The sequence below is a fragment of the Aulonocara stuartgranti genome, assembly GCF_965226115.1.
Source record: "Aulonocara stuartgranti genome assembly, chromosome: 23".
Classification (NCBI taxonomy): Eukaryota; Metazoa; Chordata; class Actinopteri; order Cichliformes; family Cichlidae; genus Aulonocara; species Aulonocara stuartgranti.
In genome coordinates this window covers 11,363,656-11,391,162 of record NC_138958.1, presented here as the reverse complement: position 1 = coordinate 11,391,162, position 27,507 = coordinate 11,363,656, and the positions used below count along the sequence as shown (strand labels likewise).

Below are 27,507 nucleotides of genomic sequence, written 5' to 3'. Positions count from 1 at the left end.
CTTCTTCTATAATAAAGTTGTTTGCTCGTTCTTATAATATCAGTCAATTTATTTCTATATGCTTTATATCTTTGTTCCACTTCTTTTGTTTTTACTTTGATAAACTGTTTATACAGATTGTTTTTCTTTTTGCAAGCATTAATAATTCCTTTTGTGAGCCAAGGACTTTTTATCTTTTTTTTCTTTGTCATGTGTTCGTTTACAGGACAATGTTTATTGTACCACCTAGTAAAAATATCTAGAAAATTATCATAAACCTTGTCCACATCTGACTCTTCATACACCGAACTCCAATCTTGTTGTGCTAAATCGAAATTGAAGGCATGAATTGCTTCTTCATTTATTGTTCGCTTTGCTATCATGATCTTGGTATCTATTTTTTTTAAATCACAGTCACACAAAGTAAAAACTGGTAAGTGGTCAGTTATATCACAGACAAGCAGGCCACTATTAATTTGGAAATCCATGACATTAGTAAAAATATTGTCAATAATAGTGGCGCACTCCACAACTGTGACTGTCACAAACTGACAAACTTTATTATGTTGAGCAATAAAAGATCTCACACCCTCACTTATCTGCACAAAGAAAAGCAGAATTTCTACACGATGTCTGGTTGTTGGCACATTGTTTTTGCGGTTTGACGAGAATACAAACCCGAGCTTGTGATAATTACAAGAAAAAGCAATAATTAGAAGAGCGGGTAAATTAATATAATGTCATTAGTTCAGCCAAACTAAGAGCAGAGAGCGGCGCTGTAAAGTGCTCTGCACGTAGGTGCATTTCAATCGGTATTCCTCCCATTCACAGCAATAAAAGCAGGTTCGTGCTGTCAGGATTCAAGTGGGATAGCCGGGATTAGAGGGTAGATGGCCCCTCTCCTTCTCACTGCGTGCAGGCCTCACTCTACCTTCACTCTGCCTCCTCCTTCCTATCTGTGCTTCGTCTGTATGCTGTGGGAGTCTTGTTTAGACCTTGCAAAGCCCCTGATTAGGGGTCTGTACAACAGAACAGCTGTGAGCTCTGTTTTTCTCATTTTAGCCTGGATGGAAGTGGATGGACAGACAGAACACTGAAAGCATGGTAAAAAAAGATATTAAAGGTGATGGAAGCAGCAGGCACAGTGCTCATCCGCCATTAACTTAAAAACATGAGTGAAAAACTGTAGTGGATCAGGTGACACAGTTATTGCCCACACATGTTCATGATTTCCATTTGTTAGGCTGGTATGTTAGTCAGGGGTCGGGGTTATCATTCATTTTTGTTTTATGTCATATATGTACACACTTCAAAGAGACAAATCTGACCTCAGTAATCACACCTGTTTGCTATAAAATTAGGTAAATAATTCCATATTTGAAGTCAAACTCATAGTGACTGAATATCTGCACCTGTTGGACGTTTTCTCCCACTGAAACAAGCACGCGTTTTGAGGGAAGTATAGAAGCCGACGCAAATGTTCCGATCGATACTTCATGTTCTGGTATTTGTTCAAAGCCGTGTGCGGGCTTGTTAAAGAGGCATTTAACAATGTCCGACTTTTATCAATTACAGTTTTTGCTATCTGGAAAATGGAAAACGCAGGAGCACAGGTTCAGAGGTTTAGACTGCAGAGTCTCTTTTAATACGAGGACATCGATTCACTGAGATTTCATTTGCTCACAGTCAATGGGGAGTGAACAGCGGTCAGCAGGGATAAAGTCTGACAGCGGGAAGCCACGCATATATTTGAATGTTATTGTCTCAATCGGGCCTTATTGAGTCACTGATTTTCAATTCCAGCTATGCCGCCAAAGAAAAGCGTGGAAATGCTGGTGGTGGGAGCATGTGACCCTACAGGCGAGGTGTCAGAGAGATGGAGGCATTACATCAGACAAAGTGTATCTACTCTGGTCAAAAGAATCCATGCTTCGTACTGATGTGACCTGTTAAGTAAGCTGACAAACAGGCCCATACGGAAAAGAAATAGTAAAAACTTATATGTGATTACTCATGAAAGTGGCCACTTTCATGAGTAAATCATATAAGGCTTACACGATTTACTCATGAAAGTGGCCACTTTTGCATTACTTTCATACATTGTTTTAGTAAGTATCCAAAACATACAAGTTTCATTATATAATTTTTCAAGGGATCTTATATCTGTTTTCACACTTATATGCTTTTCATACAAGTTTCACACAAGACAGATGCAAACTTTATAAGATTTATATATATCTTTTCCATATGGGGGTGTTTTAAGCCTTACCTGTCCCGCAGTCCCAGCTCACACTTGCACACCATCAATTTAAGGTAAAGGGAAACTGATAGGGAACAAAATCTCCAGAGACGAGGCTACCGTGTGGATAAATCGCTGATCGAGTCCCACCTTCCCTCAGATTAAGCTCATTCCAGCTGCTATCTCACTCTGTTTGTTCTTAAGATTATTACCTTTTCACATCTACTCCCTCCCTCCCTCCTTTCTCCCTCCCTCCATCCTCTAGTCTGGCTTCTTCTCTTTTTCCTTTTTTTGGTCTTTCTGTGAAATTTCCATATTTCATCAAACTTTGGCAGAGGGCTTTTCCATTCTCTCACAAACTAAAGATCAACTCTCATCCCCAGTTCAGTCAACTGGCAGCACATGAAGAAAGCATTGTCCAGGCGGCTGCTATCGTGTGTGAGAGCAGTGTTTGGTTATGGAACATGTCTGACTGCCACGCAGCTGCGTTCGTTCCTTAAATGATGTTTTGTGATTGCAGATAGAAGTCAGAGAAAGCACAGCGTTTCCTCTGAGGAATGCTTTCACAGGAAACGTTGTTTCACACCTTTGCAGAGCAAACAGTTTCTCCAAACACGACGAGTCCTTAAATTGTGTGCATGTGTGTGTGCGCGTGTATGTATAGATGTTGGATCGCTTAAATCGTAGTGCCACTGGATTTTTGAATGATAAAGAATGTATGTTAATGACATAGCCAAGAAAATTAATTAAAAGTTAAATTCTGCATGACGTTGTCACAGTGGTGCAGTGGTTACCACAGTTGGCTCACAACGAGAAGGTCCTGGGCTTAAATCCACGGCCTGGGGGGGGGGTCTCCTCCCCTCCCACAGTCCAAAGGCGTGGATGTTGTTTAGGTCACTGGTGACTCTAAATTGGTTGTACTTGCGAATGTGAGCATGAATGAGTTTTCTCTCAGAGTGCTCCACCTTTGCCCCCTCCCCCGCTGCGCTGAATTGAACAAGCCGTTAAGAAAAGGGTATGGACTGGTGGATTTTCACAAATAGTAAATTGACGTAACTTAATTGGTTTTTAATTTGACTTTATTGGTTAAAGAGATAACATTTTTACACATCTTGTCCCAACAAAACTCTCACAGGTTTGTTCTGACAACAGCAGCCAAGAGCTGCGCAAATCACGTTTTTTTAAACCATCAGTAGCGGAGGCCACTTGTTTCTTTCAGATGACTATAAAGCCTTGGATATAAGGCTTGAGAAGTCTTTTTCATTTTGATCAGTGTAATGCACTCTAAGTGTCCTATTTTTCTGTCATCAGCAGTGCTGAGTGAAAGCACGTTTTGGCACCTTTATCCTTCTTTAGAACTCGGTTTGGAACACATCCTTCACGTTCAGATAGTAATGGTTAAAAAGTGAAAACAAGAATGAGCGTGTCTTCTCTTTTTCACTGAAGTCTCGCACAGCTGATTTACAATATAAACCAAAAGAATAGGAAAAATATATGTACGCTAAGTATTTTTTCCGTCTTTCTTCCTCTAACACTGTGTATGATCAGGCACAAGAATTAGATTTCTGTATAATAATCTCTAAATCATGGGTGTGTCCAAAGCTTTAGGATAGACTTGCTTGCATTTCCATTGTGCGACTTGGAGCCGATCACACAAAAGCACGGAGATGGATTTGGAAGAGTAATATGACCTCTGTCAGATATTTTAGCCCTGGGCTGCTCTGCTTTACTAGCTAACATAGTTGATCTCAGAACAAAGTAAGCCGGGTTTAAGCAAGCTCGTAACATGATACGCCCGCAATGATTCCCATGCATCCCAGGGTCACACATGGGGAGGCACATCACAGAGGCGACGTCACACCGGAGAGGACCATTCCCTCACCGTTGGCTAAAAACGAGAAACCTGATACCAGTCGCACACACGAATACACATCTCACACCCCCACGCAGGCACGAGAATGGGAAAGGGACAAGGCTGAGTTAAGTGTAAGGCCCCAATGAGAGAGCATCTGTGTTCAGTATTGATTAGTATTTGATCCCTGCCACTCGCTCCTCTCTTCTGTCTCCCCACAGGCTCCATACTGACCTTCTCTGACAGTCTGTCTCCACACACACACACACACACACACACACACACACACACACACACACACACACACACACACACACACACACACACACACACACACACACACACACACACACACACGATCTGAACCGGAGCTCTGCTTCTTGCCACGAGCGTGATAACCTTGATGGAGATGGTGTGAGACACGGTTAGGGGCAGAAAAAAAATAGCAAAAGAAAAAAAATTCTGAAAGAAAGGAAGGAGGAATAAAGGATTTGGCTTTGGGCATGCGATGGGAGACAAATGGAGTGACTCAATAGATCCATTATGAGCTGGGGAAGGGTGGTGGTTGAGAGATGGATGGCCAGGATGAAGCTTTGACGGGATGTGAATAGATGTAGGGAAGCATGGATAGATCGGGCAATCTGCTTAACCAGCTTACCGCTCCTGGCCCTGTTCCCCACTCTCCATCTTCTCACACTTTTTGTGTGCAATCAGACATACTTAGATAGCACTTATTATCATAACTGTGCCAATTGTGCATTAGCGCTTTCCTGCGTATTGTTATGGAGCAAATTCTTCAGTCACCTTACTATATATCTCTATCTGAGACCGGAAGTGAGAGGATTGGAAGTAATCTTCGATATTCTCTGCTAGTCTCTATATGTTCCCTCCATTTCCGAACCGCCTTTTATCTCCCCCGACCCCGCTGTGCCCTTCTTCTTTTAATCTATGTTCATCTCTTGCACTCGTTTCCCCTCGCGTTCCCTTCTTCCTCTCGTTTGCTCCCATACATTTTCTCAGGCCGCTACATCCGAGCTTCCTCTGGCTGTCTGCAACTGTTAAGTCATGTTTTATAGTTCTATCTGCTGGCTAGCCCAGCCTCTATAATAGAATTGCTCCTTCCTACATGGACAACAGTTTCCAGGGTAACAGAGACGGGGGAGAGAAGGCCACGGAGTGCACTGTGGTGTAGTCAATTTTATCACCAGAATGTTTTGGCCCATTTCTGATACACACTGCCTGCGTGGCTGGTATCCTGAGGTTTGGAAAGAAAGATGTAGGACAGTAATGTTTCCATCAGCCAAAACATTACTGGAGTTTTCTACTTAGGTGATTGCTTTTTTCGAGTAAGCGTTTGTGTTGGCTCCTGCTGCTTTTTGTACAGGTTCAGTGGGTGATGCATGTCTCCTTTGTCACAAGTAAACCTGACTGGCTTTTGCAGGAAGGAGTGAGTTGGAATGCCTGGCAGCGATTCACTGGCATTTCCCTAATCACTCCATCTCATCTTTTATTACCTCGGAAAGTCGTTCTCCTCTGGGGTGCTAGCACTGCAGTATTGGACATTTTCTCAGCGGCAGAATAAAGGAGAGGAGACAGACCGTAGTATGACTGTCAGTAATATTCTTGCTTTGCTCCTGGGATTCAATACTCAGGCTAAGAATTGCTGCAAACTCTCTGCAAAACTACATTAAGAAAATATTCCCGCGTCAAGTCTTTGTCACTTCTGGGATTGAGGACTGAATTACACAGCAGAGATGATATGTTTTCCTGTAATCCACATTATTTCGAGCTCAGAGAAGAGCCCTGATACGAACATCAATCATAGCGAAAACCACAAGATTGCATGCTTTTCACTGACTCAAGGGTAGTTTAACTGGTGTCCACAATCAGATTTATTAGCTGCTGCAGCACACTGACAGATTGGTTTGCATTGTTGAAGTCTGCTTTAAAGCAGTCCTGACGTGTCCCCGTGTGCACTTACACTGCTTTCACAGATTGTAATCAGCAGTTAAAAGATTCCTTTACTCCCCCAGAGTTGTACATAATTACCCCTGTGTGCTCTAAGAGGGGCTGGCTGTGCCGTCGTGGAATTTCAGGTAACATCACAGCGTTGAGAGCGTGCGGGAGGATTCGGGGACAGCACAGAGGGTGCTGATCCCTCCCTCAAATGTAAGTGTAAGTGTAGATCGTCATGACAGTACTGTGCAAAAGTCAGCATTTCTTTATATTTTGCTTCCAACAAGCTAGACTCTCATCCATTCGAGGGATGAATCAGTGTGCTGTCACTTTATTTGATTTGCTGAAAATGATTGAAACATTAAAATATTGGAGGAAAGTGTGGAAAATAATATAAGATGAGGCAGGCCTACAAAGCCATCTGTTGCAGATGAACAGCATCTTAAAGTCATGTTAAGGAAAAAATCCTTCTGTCTTACTGCCACAGGACTGAAAATCGCAGAAAAGTACCATCAGAGTTTGATCTGTCGTGCAGTAACATCTGGACAGCCTCTGATTGGCAGCAGCTTTATTTTTCAGTGTGACAATGATCCCAAACACACTACCAGTGCAGTGAAAGCATACCTGGAACACTATCAGTCATGGATGGGCCTCCCCAGAGCCCGGAGTTCAGCATTACTGAAGCAGCGTGGGATCATTCTGACAGAGAACAGAACAAAAGGCAGAAACATCCAAAGAAGAGCTTTGAATGTCCTTCAGGAAGCCTGGAGAACTCTTCCTGAGGATCCTCACAGAGATGACAGAGAGCTGCTCAAAGAGCTCAGACTGAGCTGAAGGATAAAGCTGCTCACACCAAACACTGACTTTCAAACTTGTTAGAATTGTATAAACTCTGTTTTGCCTTTTACTGTATATACTGTGTTTCATGTATGTTTGCACGTTTCTCATTTTAATATAAAATATAAAAAACGAGGTGTGGCTTAAGACCCGTGCACATTGCTGCATCACCTCATGAAGCTGTAGGTTATGCTTATGGCATCTGTTGAGAGAGACTTTTGGGACGAGTCTGTGATTGTGTTGGCAGTCTGGATTGTGCCGTTCGCAAAGCTGCAACAATAGAAACATAACCTGCAGGGGAAGAAAGTTTACATTTATCCGATTTTTGAACTTTGGATGATTTGCTTGATTTGTATCTTCCGAATGAGGCATGTAACTTGGGAACATACATCATTTTCAACCACGGGAAGTGAAGTGCTCAGTTTGAATGACTACACACAAGCCTTTATATGTGGGCCTGACTTATCAGTATTGCTGTCTGTGTGTTGATTTCATTAACTAGTTCCAACATCTAAAAATATAAAAGGAGCACATTTGTTCAAACTGAGGCCAAAAGTTCACAAAAAGTCCCCAAAGTGTAGTTTTTAAAGCTGATGAATGGTCCTACTGAACAGCCTGAGCAGCAGAGAAGTTGTAATGTGATTCACGTGGCTGTACAATGGAGAGAAAACACAAATATGTTAGTTGTGCAGCTAAATTCCTGAAAGCTATTCAGCTGGAGTGTTTACACCTACGTTCTCTTCTGTTTCCAGATTTAATAAACACACAAGTACCACCAAAAATCCAGATTGTTCAAACCACAAATCGCTGCAGCTTTACGCACTAAAGCACATCGATATCATTCGTCTAATTTTGTCAGCTTTACGAGGACTGTTTTTGTCGCCGTCCAAAGATAGACTCGTGCAAACAGACATCACCATGGACATCAGAGTGGATGTTTGATCGCCACCTCTCTGGTGCCACTGATCCCTGGTTGTTACTGTAATGTCATCGTGTTTCTATAAAAGGGGATGAGACGAGAGCGCGTGTAACTCTGGAGGCAGGGCTGGCCACCGTACCTCGTTTGCTCCAAATGAGAGGTTTAAAGGGGGGGTGGGGGTGGGGGGGCGTGCAGAGTGGTGTAGCGTGGGGCAACAGAGAGAGGCCGAGAGGGAGAGCGCGGCTATATTTAGTCTGACCTGAGTGCCCGTGTGTGGAGAAGGCCAGGCAGAGAAACAGGTGCAGTGGCTGGTTATTATGGACAAACACAAGAGCCTGATAATGGGGCCTCATCTGACAACTACCTATAGCCCTACATCACCGCCTATATTTAGTGCTGATCTGAGAGCGGTGGCTGGAGCTTAGAGCTGTGCATGTCTCTGTGTGAGAGTGCAAGTGTGCAAATGTCTCCAAAAAAAACAGTGGGTGTGTGGGTGGGGATTGGACACTGGCAGAGCTGTCTCTAGGGAGACTGGCATCTGTTTGAAGACGACACACTGTGTTAGCAGTGTTTGCTCAGGCGATGCAGCCTATCGTAGAGGTGTTTCTGACCTGCAGGGTAATACGTCTCAGTATTACACAAACACGTGCCGCCTTGCAGTTCGTCGTATCTCTATAACATCTGCTGGGTGATTTACATGCGTCTTCTTTGCATTGGCGGCGTGCCTCTGAATCGCTGCTGATGTTCTGCTTCAGCGAGAGCAGTATTCAAAGTCGGCTCGACTGATATTAAAACTGTTTAGTAGATATTCTCAGTTTGACTTTACCGCATTTAAAGAAATAAATGCAAATCAGCTGGTGTCGGGGACTGGACTGCATTGCTCATCTCTCGGCACAAAACAAATATTAGCTGCCGTGTATCAAGTGGAGTCCTTTCTCTCGTCCACCCGTCTGTCTGAGACGATACAAAACCCTGAGGCAGAAGCTGAAAAAGGAACCGGTGACACTTCCAGGACTGTTCAACCTTGGACTGCTGTCTGGGACAAAATGCTGCGTCAGCCTAATAAAACTGCTTTTCCTGTACAAAGTCTAACTAGTGCATGTGCAGATGTGCTCCTCACTTGTGACATTTTGTTCTTTGCAGAGTGATACGAGGAAATTCATGCAAACTACCAGTCCCCAAACTAGCTGCAGAGGTAATGTTCTCTCCTGCCACCTGGTTTTCAGCACAAACTCTGGAGTTTGGGCTGGTTGTTTACTAGTTTTGTCTTGTAACCTCAGTGATGACCTCACCTAACTACTGGGAGGAAGGTAAATAAACATCTTTCCTAAAATGTTGAACATTTTCTTTAGTTTTTACCATATTGGATGCATTGGCCATCCTCTGATGGTGCGTCTGGAAGAAGACAAACGTCACCCTCATCACCAAAATCCACCTGTACCGCACACTGGTATTGCTCATTCTTCTCTATGGATCTGAGACCCGGGACATCCTCAAGCACGACCTCAACAAGCTCGAGCTCTTCCAAATGCGCTGTTTCCATCAGATTCTCCAACCCCCCTTTGTGACCGTTCCAGGAACAGCGCGATACGTAGTCAGTGTCACCAGCAGCCGTCGATGGAAGACCTGATCCAGAAGTGACGACCGCATTGGTTTGGCCACGTCTGCCGTGTGAGCAACCATCGCCCGCCATATCGCCTTCTGCTGCAGCAGTGCCCCGCCCACTGGAGAATCAAGCGTGATGGGTCCAAGAAGGCTTGGATCGAGCAAACTGAAAACGATCTTAAACAGCGACGTCTAACCGAGCAAGAAAGGTAAAGGCCAGCGATCGCAAGGCCTGGTAGTGCGTCGCTGACCAAGATGGAAACCCTTGGTGTTGGCTTCGTGGACGACCTAACCTGCTGACCGAAAGCTAGGGAGAAAAGGAGAAAAGAAAGAAAAGATATCGGACATAGTTTCTCCATCTCGGCCAAATGCATTTACATGACTAACGCTTAATGACGCTGAGATGGACAGTCAAACGTGTCCATTTATTCTCATTTTCTTGTTCTTAAAGTGAAACGAATTATGCAGTAAAATCAGGTTGAAAGGTACATTAGGCATTCATCTAAGGATCACTACTTCAGTTATGCTTTTAAGAACAATATGAATGGGAGTCAGTCAAGGTTGCAGTTTGGCAGAAGAGTGTGAAAACAGAAAGGGAGCCTCGATCGCTGTGGTAATCTGAGGCGGGAAAGCAGATAGCCCTGATAACTAAAACATAGTGGCTCTGTCATAATGAAATAATATCACCTGCTCCAATTACACGCAGCAGAAGGCAATGGCACACTTTGGCTCTTTTTGATTTCAGAAAAAGAAAACCCTGTTTTTACAGCCCAGTTTAGAAAATGAGTTTTTCATGAACTCACTGGGTTGATTTGTGCATTTTCTATTTCTGTTTTGTTGCCAAACAGCCAACGAGTCGGCTGGGAATACAGCATGTCATAGGAGATACCGTTTTATCTGGCCCTGCCTGCTGGCTGCAGATTGCAACAGACGAATAATTTTCTCATTCTGATGAATGTGGTTGCGTGCGGGAAAACTTTTCTTCCTACATGCGCGAGAGGAGTTTTTATTGGAGCAGATCTTGTGAAACTCGCGCTCAGGTTGTGCTGTGTTTGCTGTTGCTAAGTGAAACATCATAATTGAGGTGCATGGTTGACCTTTAGCTGACTCGTAAATTGTCAGCTGGACCCTTCACCTTGGCCTCAGACCGCCTTAGATCTCACGGGGGACGCACCATTTAAACCATTAGAGTGTAATTTGAGAGAAAGGGGCAGGGTGGGTGCGAGGCGGTCGGTGATTCTTCTTCATCTTTTTCTCATATTTCAGTCGGGTTGTTCGGTGGAGACAGCTGAGGTCATGGTCACTTGACGGTTTAAGTGAAGACACTTTTCATTGTGGGTAAAGGGAAGCAGAGCTAAAATAAGGGGGCGGGCGTTGGCCACGGAAAGCAGAGATTGAGGGGGGACTTTGGGGATGTAGAGGCGCATAACCTGCTCGAGGCAAAGAGACATGGAGCAGATAAAGGGGGGAGAGGTGTGTCTGTTCAGTGAACTGAGAGCGGCACAAAAAAATCCACGAAGTCAATTAAAACTTTACAGAGCCCAGGAGTGGGCCCGTGGGGGTGAAGAAATAAGGCCATGTTTTAAAAGTGCTATCATGTAGCCACAAATACAAAACATTCTTGCATTTGAATAATTCATGCACACATTTTGATTAATTTATGCTCATCAGATACGTGTAAATACAGAGAACCAGCACAGCAGACTAGCCTTTCACCCAGGAGTTTGAGCTACAGGGAAACTACGGGGAACTCATGTCCTAAAAAGACATGCGCTCCCCTCGATCACATGGGTTTACACTGACAACGACTCGTTTTTATCATGCAAATTAACAATACTCTAAATAAACAGCACCGCTCTCTCTCTCATGTTGTGCTGAAAGGCACACAGCAGCCTCTGATTCTGACTCATTTTCTTTTTCTTAACATTCACGCAGTGCTAAATTTGTAAACTGAAGGTAAAATTATTCAAAGTCTGGGAATAATTGATCAAAACAAGAAAACCAATTATATCTTTTGTACAGGCGGCACTGTTTTGTGCACTCGGTGTAGCAAAAATGATCATTCTGTGTCTTCACGGCCACTTCCAGACACCTTAAAAACCGCAGTTAAAAATATAAAAAGTTTACACGGTTGGGAACGGCTAACGTTTTCGATACTTCCCAGCAGCCTTTTTTCCCCCCTCAGTAATTTGAGCTGAAGACAAATGAGTATTTTGACTCGACTTTGGCTTGCTTCCTATCACATTTCCTTTGCAACATTTTTCTTGGGGCTTTTGCAGAAAGGGAGTCTGGAGCTAGAAGTAGAAATGCAGCAAACACTGCAGGCAAAAGTATGTGTGAAGGAGGAAGGATACGAGAGCAGGCTGGTGTGGTTAGGAAAAGGAATTCAAGTCGGTGCTGAAAGCCGTGTGCACATTCTCAAAGCATCTCACAATCTAATTTAATAATAATGTATTTTAGCTTGTTAAAATAATCCCGAACTTGAGGTTTGCATTATAAAAAAGAGTTTTATAGGCAGAAGGAAAACCAGTAAATCCTATAATTTGTTTGCGGGAAGCCAAAGTACACCATTAGAATTGCCTTAAATTAGATAAATAGATGCATCTGTTGGTTTAACAGACATCAGAGACCAATTAATAGAGTGGAGTGCTGGAGTTTATTCAGTTTCTGCGTGTGAGTGCATGCATTTCTTTTTGTTTACAGTATTGATTTAAAGGCCCTGCGGTCCACACAATCAAGACTTTAAGCTCGCCATAGATTTCTTTATGTAAATCTACACACAAACACACAGAACCAGAATCCTTTCCCTCCTTGGATTCTTTACCTCTACAGCAAAGAGAAGCAGTGGCTGTTTTGTATCCGAAACACGATGTCGTGTCAGTTTTCTTCGCCTGCAGCCCGTCGTGAACCCGAGCCAGCGTCTCACCACCCATTTATCAATCGGCATTAGGCTGTGTGAGGTAAGCAGACAGGTCAATCCACCTCCAGATGGATCCATATTAGTGACAGTCACTCCATCCATCTAAGCCCAAACTACCCGACCTGTGCCAAGAGTTTACCCGCTTGAGTTTGGGAACTCTCAGCGGGCTTTGAACCGCTTTTCCGAAACGTTCAGAAATGAATAGTGCGCAGAGGAAGTTTGGCATAGAGGTGCATGCAAAGATGAATAAATATATAAGCCTTTAATACTTTATTTCCGCTCAGATCAATCACATTTTCGCTCACTATCGTCAGCCCGTCTCTCCCTGACGATCGCTGTCTGTCTGTCTCTATCCGTTTTCCCCGAGCCCATAAAAGTTGGAGCACTTTAATAAGAAGATGAAAAGGGGGAGAGGAAGCGTGTGATGTGATGGAGATGAGAGAGATGATGAAATGGAGATAGATCTACGTGGATGAGAGCCAAAGGTGACAGGTGTCATCCTGTCCTCCCTCTCGCCCAAAATCTTTGCCCCCTCCCTTTTTGCTTTTCGTGACTCACACTCCGTCTCTCGTTCTGGCCGTTTTTTCCTCCCCACATTCGCCTTCTCTCTCCCTGCTGCTGTCTCTGTTTCCCCTGTCTTACTCCCCGCGTATATAGGCAGTGCATGGCGTTGAGCGGGGCTCGGATAATTAGCAGTATTTTATTAAATATGAATGAGAGCTGGTTCTGTGGGAGCCAGTGATGGGCCTCTCGCAGAGACTCATCAATTAAACAACAGAGTTTCCCTGCCTTTTGATTAAAGATAAAGAGGAAATAGGATGATCAATAGAGACCTGGTAAAGAGTGGCAGCACAGACGAACCAAATGCAAGGAAGGATGGAAAGAAAGGGAGAGAGAGGAGGAAGCACAAACACACAACAGGTCCTCCAGCTTTGAGGTTCTTCTGACATTCAGAAGTGACTCGATGGGTTGAGAATGTGGTAAAGTGTGTATGTGTGTGTAACACTGGTGAACGCATCAGCGAGCGAACATTTCACGTGACATCGGCGGCATGGTGGGAAAGCCTTGCATCAATCATTACTCGGCCCACACAGACCAGAGCTTGGACGAAGGCCAAGGTGCCAGCGCGCCTCGGTGCCAGGCCCGCTGTCTGTTCTCGCCCCGCTTTTTTCTCGGCCTTCCTTTTCCCTCGCCGCCCTCGCTTGACTCTGCTTTCTCTCCTTTGTTCTCTCCTTCCTTGTACGCTTTTCTCCTCTTTCCCTTCTGTTGCTCCTCATCTTTTCTCACCTCCTGCCTCCCACTCTTCTGACACCGCCTCTCGCTGCGGTCAGTTGTTCAACAAGCCTCCCCTCCGTCAGCAGGGCAGGGCCCGTGTCATATTTTTGTCTTCCCTGGTAGATTTAAAGTATTTTTGATTGGAATTATAAAGCAGTAAGCTGTAGGTGCATGGCACGAATCACTTTTGAACTTGGATCCTGTGGTTTTGGGTGATTTTGCACATTCACCAGCACATCTAAAACTGCGTTCACCGTGGTCTCCGTCTGTGGACATATGGGCCTCTCACACTGCCTCCCACATGTTCGCCTTCTCAGCAGCCTTGAAGTTCAGGCCAAAAGATGTCCTGTTAATTGACGCCATGTCTGATTACACGTTGACACCGCTCACAGGAGGCGTTGTCAGGCTCCTGTCCAATAAGTCGTTGCAAAAGTGGGTGTAGAGTACCGCCATGATCATCACAAACACGTTAAGATGAAAAACTCTCGCAGCCCTTCTCTCCAGGTGAAGCATGAAAGGGAATTAGCTTTCCAGTCCAATTACTTTTACTCGCTTTTGAAAATGACCTCCAATCACCTGTCAGTGGAGGCTCTAAGGATGCGTCAAACCAGGATGCCAGTAGTTTTGCTTTCAGACGACTGTTTGGAGTTGTATAAATGAGCTCAAGCCTAAAATGTTATTATTCCGAGCTGCCTCTGATCTGAAATCTAAAAACTATGAATGACACCTGCTGAAAATAGACAAAGCACTTTCAAATATTCCTATTTTTCTGCTCTAATTAATGCATTCCTTGCCTTATTTTCTCTCTAATGTGTCCTTCAGACTGTGTTAATATGCTTTATGCATTCGACTTGTTTTTACTGGCTAATGTAAGACTGCAGTTTTAAAATCAGCAGGAAAGATTTATATAGAGCAGCTCTACTGAAATCACTTCTATTTGATTTAAATCTTTCTGTGCCCCCATCCACCCGTCAGTGTCACCTCCTTCCTTCTTAAGGCGTTTGCATTGATTAGAATCAAAGAGAGTCAAAAAGCAGGTATAAAAAATGTGTACCTCGCTTGCAACCATCCTTTCTCCTCATCTTGTTTCTTCTTTCCACATCTTTGATCACTTTAAACAGCATCTGGTGTTTTGGGACTAACCAGCTCCACCACCTACTTACAGGAAAACCAGCTAATAGAAAATGCATCCGAACATCTGGTCCCCTATGCTTTCATTAGCATCTGCATATTAACACCACTGAAAGCTAAGAGCAGACACTTTGCAGTATCACAGGGACACATATTTTGTTGCATTTTGAGGTTCCAAGTGCATCCTCTGCCCTTGTTGTCTCCCCTCAGAGCGGCAGCTTCTTTCTTTTGGCATGCTCTTCTGCAGCTACTTGCCAGCTTACATAGCATTACCCTCATTGCTCAAACCCCCTTCAAAGCAGTTCACTCATCATAGCTCGAGGATGAAGGAGGCAGCTTCTTTGGCCTCGCTGAGGAGCTGAAGCTCAGCCCGACATTCAGGCAGCCACTGCCGCAAAGAGCAACTTCAGCCAGAGCCTAACTTCCTGCTTTACTTGTGATTGGTTATGGATTTTGGCCCTCAGTGTTTTGCTGTCTTCACAGGCGTGCAGCCTTCGCTCACCTCGCTGAACTCTGCTGCTTTTTTCGACAGCAAAACACAAATCTAAAAATCAAAGCACTCTGGCTCTCGGCGCTTTTTTGAGCCTTAAGAGAAAAAAAAGAAAGCCGTGTTTGTTCTCACATCCTCTAACATAAGTTTTAATGTATAACAAGAGCTCCCAACTTTTTTGTGTGGGAAGCTTGCTATCATTAGCAGCTACGATACTTTATGAGTGGATGCATTCACAGAGAAAATTTCCCCGAGGCCGAAATCAGCACTGGCCAGACTGTGCTTTGTGGAAAAGAAGAAAACTCAACTAAAGCCAAATCCACAAGGGTTTAAGTCGTCTTTGTTTTTATTTTCCTCTGTTTTGTAGCTTAACAGATATTTAAATGTAGTTTTTTCTCATTTTTTTTATGACATCGCTATTCTAACTGAAGCTCTGGTAATAAAATAAACTAAAAGTAAAAATCTAAACACTGCACCGTTTAGCTTAGATCAGTGGTCCCAGTTCAGAAACTGAACGGTCACAAACGGCATCAATAAGCTGTAGTAATAAAAGTTATAGAATATAACTAATATAAGAATATATGTAGAAATATATTATTTCACTTTATGATATTATCCATCTAGCCATTCTCCTCTGCTTCTACTTATCCGGATCTCGGGGGGGATAATCAATATAAAAATTTTCTAATTTTAAACAGTATTGATCATAAATGGTATAAAAGTGACATCACTCATAGGCTTCTTCTGTTTCAAAGCATCATTTATGTCGCCGCCATCTTTTCCGCCAAAAACTAGATGTAAACAGGAGGGTCGGGTTTTTCTTTTTATCCCACAGAGAATCCTTCCAGTTCGAAACGTGGTTTCATTGAACAGACACTGTTTTTTAAAATCTGTATGACTCAAAGGGAGTGGCTGAGTCCAGGCACCACATGAACCACGCAATGCTAGATTGGCTGCCATTTTGGACATGTGACCATCATGGTGGCGGTGTAGGATTTTTAAAAAAGAAAACCCACTCAGGCCTAAACATCGATCCACCATCGGCTGCTTTTACTTTAAAGGTGAACCTTACCCATATCCAGGTTGCGTTGTGCTTCTACTGCACCTCGGCTAGTAGTTACTGAGTATTCAGTCAGTTTTTGAAAACTTCAGCTATCGCAACCTGGTGGTCCTCAGATAAAACTGAAATATAGAAACAGAAATATCCTTTATTTTCTCTCGTTGGGGAAATTCAGGGTTACAGGTTCTCAGGAACTTCATCACATCCATTTTTTACACTGTGTGTGGCACACACTGCCTCCCCTCGCTGGCAGCTGAAGTAGTTGAACAAGTCAATAAAACTCCCATTTTTACAACGCTGAGGAATAAAAAAACTTTTCGTACAATAACACTGGCACAGGCCTGGTTCAAATCAAGGCCGTTTACTGTGTGTCTTTCTCCATAATCCAAAAAAACCTCCTCCAAACATTAATGTTGAAGCTAGGGAGCAAACGTTAGGATTCGTGCACACGTGTAATACCAATAGCATTAATTTAACAGGGTAACACAATTATTTGCAAGTAAAAGGTGTTGTTGTCCCTGTAAAGCCCAGGTTGAAGCTGAGAAAAGTTTGCTAGCTGCCAGACAGGAAGAGAGGCATCAACAACTCCACCACAGGCACAGCACTGCCACAGACAGCTTACAAATAGTGCAATCTTACCATTTGTTTTGTTTGTGGTGCTTTAAGTTGTTTTTAAAAAAATGCCTTTTTCATTTTTTGTCATTTTTTCAGACCCTGGCTGAAAATGGCATTAAGTAGGATATTTTCCTGTCCATCAGTGTGACAACCATATTTTATATTTTTCACTGAGATGAGCGCTCACCTGCTAGCTGTCCTAGCTGCAACGCAAACATGAACGGTTCGATGACTACTGGCAGTCAATCGTACAAATACATATTTTGAAGAAATCTAATGATTTCTTAATGACCTGGAAAATCCTGGTAGGTTAGTTATGAAGTATGCTGCACCGACTGTATCTTACTGAGTGTAAACTGATGATGAGTGTTTCTCGATACAATCTGACTGCTCAGCTTTCTTGTGTTATGCACGTAAAAGGTAACTGTTGATCTTAAACTGGCCACAGGTGTGGATGTGAACATGTGGGGGTGTCGCACTCTAACTGTTTACTCATTTCTAACTTTTTATTCGGGGAGATGCTGGTGATTAGCTTAGCAGCTGCAGAGTCTTGCAGAGCATCCATGTCTGTGGTAAATCACGCACATGCATGCAGTCCAACATCCACGCACGTGTTGATTCCCATGTTTACTGAGACTCTGCAGGACTGAGTGCCTTGTTGCCATAGCGCCTGCTGTCATTGAGGGACACGGCGAACTGTGGAAGCGGGGAGCGAGTGCGTGACATAAAGAGGAGGAAATAGTGACGCAGGGAAAGAAACAAGTGAGAACAGTAAGGAGTGGATGATGCGGTTAACGAGCAACCGTATGAATGTTTGGTTATTCAGACCTCCGTTGTTGCTTCCTTCACGCCTTTTTCCCTCCCCGCCTGCACTTTCTTCATCTTGCTGACAGATTTCCCACAGTATGACTCATTCTGATTAGCACCAAGAAGCCCCTTAAAAAGCTCTCATACTCTAAAATATAGACTAACACACTGGCCTCTTCTTTGCGGTCTGCAATATAAAAAATGCTAAGAGAAAAGAGAAATAGACCAGCCGTTACAGCCACAGGATGATAAAGCCCATGGTCTCATTCAGGAGTGCACGAATTGATGAACTGTGTCTGTCCTTTAGCGGTGGTGCTTAAATTTCATTTAATGCCACTGCAACAGCTAATCGCTTGTGTCTTTTCTCTCTGTTTGGCAATTATGTGTCTACGTGTGCGTGTTTTAAGCGAAAGGAGCTCCTCGTGTGGGAGAAGAGAGTGTTGCAAGTGTTATCCAGCCACCACTTGGGATGAGTAAAAATGGAGCCTCGGGTTGTGATGGCTGTCCTTATCTTGTCATGAGCCAAACTGTTTCAGCAAGAGAGCACGGCATTACGACATTGCTGGCAAGGCTGCCTCTCTGCTATCTTTCCATTTGTCTCCCACCATTCCAATCCAATCCTCTATTTTCGTTTTTATCTCCCCGTGTCATCTCACCCCGGCTCTAAAATTCATTTATGCGCTCCTTCGCTCTTGAATGCCGAGCTTACATCTCTTCTGTCTCTTTATTTTTCTCCCCCATCGGCCTAATCACTGTTTCTCTTTCTCCAGAAAAGGATTGCAGGACCTTGGCTAGCTTTTACTTGTAATTAAGATTTTTACTACTGAAGCATCATCATGACGAGCCTAAATTAATGTGAATGATGTGGCTCATATACAGTGTTGGGCAAGTTAGTTTGAAAAAGTAATTGATTACAGTTACTAGTTACTGCTTCAAAAAAAGTATCTGAGTTAGTAACTGAGTTACAAGATTCTAAAAGTAATTAATTACTTGAAAAGTAATTGTTGCGTTACTTTAAAAAAAAAGTTTAACCCTCTGGAGTCCAGGGTATAATTGCCCATTTTTAACTACTTTTGATGTTTCCTCTACATTTCACCTTTAAAAATGATTTACTTTGCCTTGCTTGGTATCATTCTTTTCAGCACAACCTCAGGTGTCTGAATTTACAGTTCTGTTTTCATTTTGACATACTGTATTAACACAACAACTAAAATCAGACAAAAAACATAAAATCCGAGTAGAAAAAGTTATATTTTTACTCTAACAACCACAAACATGTTTATTGAATCATATTTCATAACTTTAAATGCAAAAATAAATTGTCAATTTTAAAATCATATGCACAAGTTTTGCGAACAACAAAGTTATTTGCAGCCATTTACCTTTTACCCCCCTTTTTTTTATAACCATTTCAAACTATTTACAGAACAATCAGGTGTTCTGGATTCAATAAGATGCCGCCATAAGCACAGACTGCATGCAAGCCTTATCTTTAGAAGTTAAACGTGGCGAAACTATTGAGGAAAAAACGCCGCGTATATATATTGTTTATCATGACTCTGGTTATCACCTTGTTGCTTTGTCATCTTGAAGTAGTCGTGTGATTGGCTTACCACGACTACTTTATTCTTCCTCAGCCAAACAACAGCACTCATGCGATTGTTTTGCCCCCTTAGCTCCAGGTGTTGTGCCAAAAAGTGATCGTCGGGGAGCGCGCAGCTGCTTAAAGCTGTAGCGTCCAGATTACTCACGTAGACAGCTAATTCCGTTCAACTGATATAAGATGCGGTAAGCTGAACACAGCTGCAGCCGCAACCGCACCGCATTTTCTTGTTAGTAACAGTAACGGAGTTGTAACAATAGAAATAGTAATTAGTTAGATTACTTGTTACTGATAAAAGTAACGCTGTTAATAACGCCATTACATGTAATCGTTTGTATCGTTTGTGGTGGATTTTAAGGGTGTACTGCAGCTGTCTTTCTTTTTCCTCAGACACCAAAAATGCTTCCCGTACAGCAGCCAATAGTATGTTTGAATAGTTAAATGGACTGGCACTCATAAAGCGCGTAGTGCTTTCTACTACGAGTCTCATTCACCCATTCGTACTGCAGTTTTTTTTTCATTCCTAAGTGCTTTTTATCGAATATTCACACAGCACATGACCCACGCTTCAGGCCTCCCCATTCATCCATCCATCCATGGTTGGGACTTTGAAATACCAACACACTAGGGATGGACAATATATTGATATTTCAAGGAAATTAGGAAGGAATATTTATGATAATATACAAAAAAATCCTATCAGTTCTTAAATACTAAATAAAAAAATTCAATTTGTTAATTATTCAGAGGGCATCAAATCGCAACAAGTCACCTCAATGTGGTTTATATTGTAATGTAAAGCCTCTACAAACATACAGAGAAGCAGACGACCCCCTATCAGCAAGCACTTGGTAACAGTGGGAAGGAAAAACTCCATTGCAACAGGAAGAAAGCTCCAGCAGAACCAGTTGTGACTGGTTGGTTTTTTTTTTAGCTAATTTCCATCAAAGGCTGAGATGTTGCTCTAGCTGGGCAGAGTGCCTGTGCTTATTTCAGTGTTGTGCCACTGATATCATGGTATGACACTGTTATATGATGTATAAAATGTATGTCATTGTATAAAAATGCACCTCACATAAAGTCATAGTAGTAAAAAGTGTTGTAGATTAAGTGTCTGGAGCAGTCTCTTTGGCACTGAGTTTCCGGTTCACGGTGATTCCTCATATATGTGCCAACCTCATTGTGTGAAACTGTGGCCATATTTAACAGGGTTGGCACTGACTGTAAATGTGGCAACGTTTGTTTTGCAAAACTTTGATCCAAGATGAGCAAATATTTCAAATAGTGCTCTGAGTCAGAAATATCATCTGCACGTTATTAATAGAAAAGAAACTGAATTTATATCCAGCGTGCAGAGTCTAAGCCATAGCTCCAAAGGCGAGGAAGGTCTTTATCAAACTGCAATGCCAGTGTTAGCATTAAATAATAACAGCCTCCTTCTCTGAGGCTGTATTTCTTTGTTGATGGGAAAGCCAAGCCTGACGTTCATGAGGTGATATCGAACAGTGCTGTTTTTCACACAAAGAACAGTGAGCGAGGGAGAGACAGAGAGAAAGCTGGTGCCCAGCAAAGTGGCCTCTGGGCTTCTATGCAGCAACGAAACCCCAGAGATCTGTCAATAACAGGCAGGTTGTTGTTGGCTGTTGTTGTTGGATCAATCCAGGCCCCGAGCATTGCTTCACTTCTAATTGCCATGTGCACTGACAACACAGCACATGCTCTTTACTTTCATGTGTGCCAAAGTCTTCGTGGTGCTTCTCAGTATTTTCTAGACCGTGGTCTGACTGCTTTACAGTTTTGCTGTCACTTTTTTTTGTTAGGTTTAATTTAAAAAATTCGAGTCGAGTCGAGCTGCGTTTTGCTTTTATTTCGGTACGCACGGCTGGCCGCATAAAGAGAGATGGCGAAACATCAAGAGACGTGCAGCAGCACGCTTAAAAAATCAACCGCCGCCACCTGCTGTTAATTGATTAGCTGAAAACGAACCCATACATTATTCAATTTTGCATGATTTACAGTTCATATAGAGCTTTTTACATCAGGCGTTTCAACATCATGCGCCTCGCTGCATCACGTGACTCACTTCCCACAGGGAGGTTTGTTTTTGCCCAGTGTGAGATGCTGTCTGAGTGGGAGTGGAAGCTGCTTAAATGGACTGGGTGCTCTTTCCCCAGTAATAAACTGACAAGAATACCTCTTACTGCATTTGTGTCATTGAGAAGCACACAGTAAGGAGTTTAGATCCTTTACCAGTCGAGCCTACGTGCAGACCAACGCTGACGATATCTGTGACAGTCCAGAGAGCAGAGCGGCCCGAGGCCGTGCTCTGTTTTACAGGCGTTTGCAGCTTTAAGTAGATCCACCTACACCCGTCACATTTACATTTTCTCACGGCTGTTCAGAGCCGCTCTCAACAGTGCTGTAAACTTTAGCAGAAGTAGAACAAGCGGGTCTTAAAGAGATGTGGCTCATGCAGGTGCTTTATATGTGAACCACGTGAATGATCTTTTTGTTCGTACAGATTGTTAGAATTTGTTTTTTTTTATTTCATTTAACCAGGATAGAAACTCATTAAAGATGTGGATCATATCATACACATTTGTAACATTTTTGAGGCAAATTTCTCTTCATACAGAAACAACCAAAATGTGCAAACTTCACTGTGCATAAAGAATTAGTAAAAGCTGATGGCGTGCAGGTGAAGTGGCTCTTTAGTGTTCGTTGATCCTGCAGCTGATTCCAGGCGAAGGAGCTGCAAATCTGAACGCTTTTTCCAAACTCAGTGCAGTCTGTCACTCAGCAGAATACAAATTCTCCCGAATCCAGTCCGGGCGAATTACTTCAGCACCTCGCTGTTTGTCCTCTCCTCAGTTGTTTTCAAATGGCAGCCACTGTCAACAGCTGCAGCAGGGGGCTTGTCTCCTGTCTCCTATACCCTGGTGCTCAAAAGCCCCCAGAAACACCAATCAATGAATGAACCACTTACTGTGGTATTCAGAGAACAAAGTAATGTCTAGTATTCTGCTGGAATGGAAGGAGCACAAAGTCCAGGGCTTTAATGGGGCGAGGAGCGCGAGGGCTGATGGAGCCGTGTGTTAGATTCTTGTTTTTGTTATGTGGCTTTTTAAAAGCCCAGATGAGCTGCCTCATTCCTCTCCACTGACTTCATGACAGGTAACACAGAGACAATCGCTTCCCCGTACAGCCTTCCAGCTCACGTATCCTTGAGAATGTTCTGTACTCCAGCCTGCACTGCACAGTCAGTGCCGTGAATGTCCTGCAGAGCTCACCTGAGCTGTAAGGTGCGAGCTCACCCCTGTATTTCCCTGCACATGTTTTTACTGAATTAAGTTGATGTGCGAGGCAGGGTGGCTTTTACTTCCAAAGGAAACGGCTTTCATCGCTCGTATTTGCCGTGGAAGGTGGCGGATTGCAAATGAAACATCGCCAAACACGTACACCAGCGAGGAGGCGATTGAGCCCGTTTTATGCAAATATGAGTGGATGTTGCTGGGTGAGTGAGCAGAGAAAAGCCCTGCTGGGATGTTATCTGTGAAGTGTGTCATGTGAATGCATTTACTTTTAAGAATGGAGGCCAAGCCCGTGAGCCTTGTGGGGTAACATAAAGAAATGAGGACAGCCAGAAGACATCATCTTTGACCGCCTGCCCGGGTGATTCAGGTCGAGCGAACTACAGCTCTTTAATTTGTGTCTCTGCGCTATTGTTTAATAAGGCTAAAGGCCCTCTTTTGTGCATCCGCTTTTCACATGTGACACTGTTGAATGATCTGGTCGCTAAATTGACTGCACTTAGCGCTCTTCTTCTCTTCTAATTTCCTCTCTTCTGCCCCCACTTTGCTCCAATCCCTTGTCATCTGTCTCACCATTGTTATCAGTGTCTGCACTCATGAGCTGACCACCTCCTTTCACTCCCCTGCCTTGTGACTTTAAGTTGAGAAGTGTCTCTGCACACACAAAGCTGCTGTATGCCTCTCCACACAACCCTCTGCTCTTGCCATCTTCCCTTCCTCTTTCTTTCTGCCCTTCAGCTTTCAAAGCTCATTCTATAAAAACCCGTCCTGTGAAACTCATCCAGCATCCCACAGCTACTCACCCGCATCCAGTCACCGGAACCAAATCTACTTCAGCACAAACACACGCCAAACCATCAGAGCACGGAGGTGGCAGAGACCTGAGGTTGACGAGGGAGGGAGGGAAAAAGAAGAGGGCAATAAGATGTCAGGCGGGTGGGTAAAAGTGAGCTATCTTCACCCGGCCTCTTCTAAATAAGCCATCCATTCTTTAGTATTTTAAATCCCATCAGTCTAACCCCGTGGGGTGGGAGGGTGCATTAAAATGTAGGAGCGAAAAGACAGACATGATTTGTTGTGATGGGACGAGAGCTCGAGCGAGAACAGGAGGAGAAGTAGAGGAATGCGAGATAAATACAATGAGGTGCAGGTTTGATTCGAGCAAAGACAGATTGGAGAGAATAGATGCAGATAGAGGCGGAGACGGAAACACGGGGAGTAAGAACAAGAGAGATAGACGTATACGGCTGAGCTGGCAGCCTCCTCCGCCGATTAACATGCTCCTCAGACATGGTGAGGGGGATCAAACTTGCACAAAGCCAGACCTTGGAGTTATGCCTGCAATGCAATGAAAATGCATGTGTGTGCGCGTGTGTTTATTTCTGTTTGTTTGTTTTGAGTTTGGAGCTGCTCCTCGACACACACAGAGCAGTGTGTCTTTGTTCACAGCTGCCTTGTGTGCACAGTCGTCAGCTGGAGACGACTGTTGATTGACATCACGGTGTGTGTGTGTGTGTGTGTGTGTGTGTGTGTGTGTGTGTGTGTGTGTGTGTGTGTGTGTGTGAGGTGTGACATTCAAAGCAACAGGGAAGGCCAGAGCAGAAAGTGGAACCCAGAGTTACTGTAGTGCATGAACTCACACTGGAATTTCTGGCTGATCGGTGGAGGGAGAGGACAAAGGAGGTGAGGAGACGGGGTCAGAAGGAGGAGGAAGGAGATGCGTGTGTGAGTCCAATCCTGGAGAACGAGTGTATGCTGATTTTGCGCACAGGGACATGCGTGTGTGCGAGTGTCAATGTGAAATCAAAAGCTGAGGACTTGCAGGTACACTTCTTTTTTATATCTTTACTGGTGCCAGGCCTGATCTGTCAGCCGTCTGCTGAGAGAAGATACTCTGCAGTGCGCCCCTGTCTCTTAGAAGCTGTTTATGATGGGGGCGTTCACAGCGGCGCCTTTGACGAGATGATTTCCTGCAACATTTGCAAAAGAAAAAAAAAAAATCTGGACACAGTTGAGGGAACATTATTCTTGGATGTTATAGCGTGTGGCCTGTATAGCTGCTCTGCTCGCTGAATTATTTCATCATTAACTCTAGCATTCATCCTTGAAAGCAAACAGTGCAGGCTTCCTGCACAGGGCAAGGACGTATGCTAGAGAGGTCTAAGATTCTTGCGATTTGTCTTTCTTCAGAGACCACCGTGTTTCTCGTCTTTGTCCTTTCTCACACGGTTTGTCATCCAATGCGTGTGATTAGTTGTCGTGTTACTCTGTACATCACGACTGTGCAAACCAGAGTTTAAAGTTACGGGGGATCTTTTTCTCTCAGAGCTCGAGATGTCTGTCCTCGTGTATCTGTAAGACACCACTTTCAGCGTTTGTTGTTTCTGTGACTTCAGGAATTCACCGCTTGCAGCAGCATCGTTTATGAAAAGCACGCTTTCAAATAAGTGTTACTGTGCAAAAAAGTGAGGATTGTCCTCCATTTAAAGTGTCCTGCTTTGTTCCTGCCGTGTGACCCTACTCGCCCCCTGACAGTCGCTTGTTGCCATTACGATAAATCCAGCTCTCCTGATTCAAAAGCAGAAAGGCCGAGCAGTCTCCAGATGGGAGCATGCTGCCCCGTCGAGTTACTTCTGTGTGTTTGTGTAGGATAATACATGTCCTTTGTGGGTTTTTTCCAGAATAATCACATCAAGCCGGGTCCTGTCATGCTGCAGAACCTCTTATTGCCATTAGCGAGGTTTCTGTATTTTGTTCTAACCATGTTGGAGATTATCGCCACTTATGTTTTTTCTTTACTGACTTTATGGAGCCACGAGTCCTGATGGATGCAGTTACTTTTAGACTCCCACCGGTCTGAGAGTGTGTTTTCTTTTCATTTTTACTGCAGTATAGCTGGGTTTCTCCTACATGGATGTTTGAGTTTGATTTATGGCCTTGGCCCCTGATCTCTGCCCTGCTAATGATGGCTGTAAACTGGTGGGAAGCCAAAAGGTCAGGGCTATCCCTGCTGTTGTGATGTGACACCACGTTTCTCCGTGTTTTATGCGTCGCTGTTTCGATGTCCACCATGGCGAGAGGTGCTCAGACGCAAAAAGGTGTGCTGAGCACGGAGAGGTAACACGCTGGATGGAAAATAGAAGAATAAAAGCGTTATCTCTGCGGGTTTCGTTGGAGAGTCCTCCTGAAACGCAAACCTATAATTAACCCGCAGACGTCGGCAGCCAGCCAGCGCTGCAAATTCTTTGTTCTGCTCCTTCTAGATTGTGACTGTCTCCTGATGTCTTCACAGCTGTAATTTTGAGGACTGTGAAGGTTAATGACAGCGACACAACTCTGGGGAGAGCTCAGAAAAACTCAAAGATATCCATTCATCAACAATAAGCTATTACAAGTATTACATTTGTGCGCCGTCATGCGGTCTTTCATCGAGCTCCTTCTCACCCGTTAATAGGAGCACATCCACGTGTAAGAGGAAAGAGTCAAAGATTATCTTATTCCAGCTCCAACCTTTAAATCCTTTGAAATTATACATCTATTAGACACACAAAGGAGATACTGTACTAACCACGGGAGTAGTCAGGTAGCAGAGACAGAGGAGACATTCTCATGATTCGAGTCTGATAAAAGAGGAGTGTTAAAGAAACGTTTTGTCCTTCTGCTCATGCTGCACATATTTCTCACCACATAAATCTTTGCCGTTTTGTCAGCACATGGGAAAATCAGTGTTCTGTGGAAAAAGGTCACTCTTCATTTTTCATTGACTCTGTACACCGCCTCCCCTTTCTCTCTTCTTTAACCACTTTGACTTTCTTCCTCTCTTCCTTTAAAAGTGTGTGATTTTTGTCTTTCTTACGGCTCTGGGATTTCATGCTGATGCAAATTTCTAGTAAACAGACCGCGGGTCACTCAAGTCCCAAGAAGAAGTTGTGTGTGTTTCACTGCAGAGGAGGGAACTCCGACATAATGTTTACATTAGCCCTGGAAGAGAGAGAGGAGGCAAGACAGTGGCCGGGCTCGGAGGAGGCACAATGCCCAAAGGAGGTGTGTTTTGTTGTGTGCATGTCATCTAAAGTGTACGGCGTACGTGCTGTATGTCAGCATGGTAGAGAGGGAATCGCTGTCTTGAGCGAGCACAGCAGATTTAAGGTGCATTTCCCAAAAGCGCAAGAACATAATGTACGAGGTTTTATTCCGGCAGAGACTCGGAGAACAACCAGACGCGGTTTAAACACAAAACAGTTTAAAGAGAAAAACAACCACGGGGAAAACAAATGTTTCCAATCTGTTATTTACACTGTTGATGTTGGAGCCCGTTGAATATTCAGTAAAATAAAATTAAAAAACAGATCGAAACACAACTGCTTTTGATTTAAGTCTTGTAAAAATGAGCTTGCACCCGATTGGCCGAATGCTACTGTGTTGAAAAAGTCCAATATTAATCATGTCTGTAATTAATCAGAAGCCCAGTGAGGGAAATAAGAGCTCCGGGAGCTTTTACGTTTCTGTTTTCTTATCAGGAATCAGCCGCTGCAGGAATTTTGCAGCCATAATAGAGCAGGAGTTCATCATCCCACCATCCTTAAACATTTGGTGCCTAAAGGATAATTCTGACGTCCACTCTTTGATTTCACGCTGTTTTAGTTATCTGACCTTAGCTGTACTACCCTTAAATAGTTTTTTCATGATCTTTCCTTTAGCATTAATCAGGTATGCCCACATCTATCAAACACAACACATAAATGCATACACTTAAATGAAACAGAGAAGAAGAAGTGAAGGCACTGCAGGGTCCTGGCAGAAAAGTGCAGAGGAAGAAAATGAAAAGCAAAAACCAAAATTACAGGCTACGCGAGCAGATAAGAAAGCAGAAGGACTGACATTTAAATAAAGGAAGGGCTGGAATTA

General features: G+C 43.6%; 1 protein-coding gene across 6 annotated transcripts in view; it reads left to right on the top strand.

Annotated features, from left to right (window-relative positions):
* Window positions 1–27,507, top strand: part of sema6bb (sema domain, transmembrane domain (TM), and cytoplasmic domain, (semaphorin) 6Bb) — a 136,557-nt gene that overhangs the window by 24,210 nt on the left and 84,840 nt on the right. Inside the window, exon 1 of one of the 6 annotated variants that reach the window (XM_082523146.1) lies at window positions 23,872–23,892. The exons of 2 other annotated variants lie outside the window; for them this stretch is intronic. Coding sequence is in view for 1 of the 4 variants with exons in the window: in XM_082523142.1 (XP_082379268.1) it covers window positions 24,230–24,282 (53 nt within the window). In the remaining 3 variants the exon portion in view is untranslated. Of the gene's footprint in view, window positions 1–23,871; window positions 23,893–24,191; window positions 24,283–24,353; window positions 24,424–26,522; window positions 26,644–27,507 lie in introns of those variants that run through there. 3 more of the 6 variants (XM_082523142.1, XM_082523145.1, XM_082523144.1) reach the window with 3 other exon arrangements.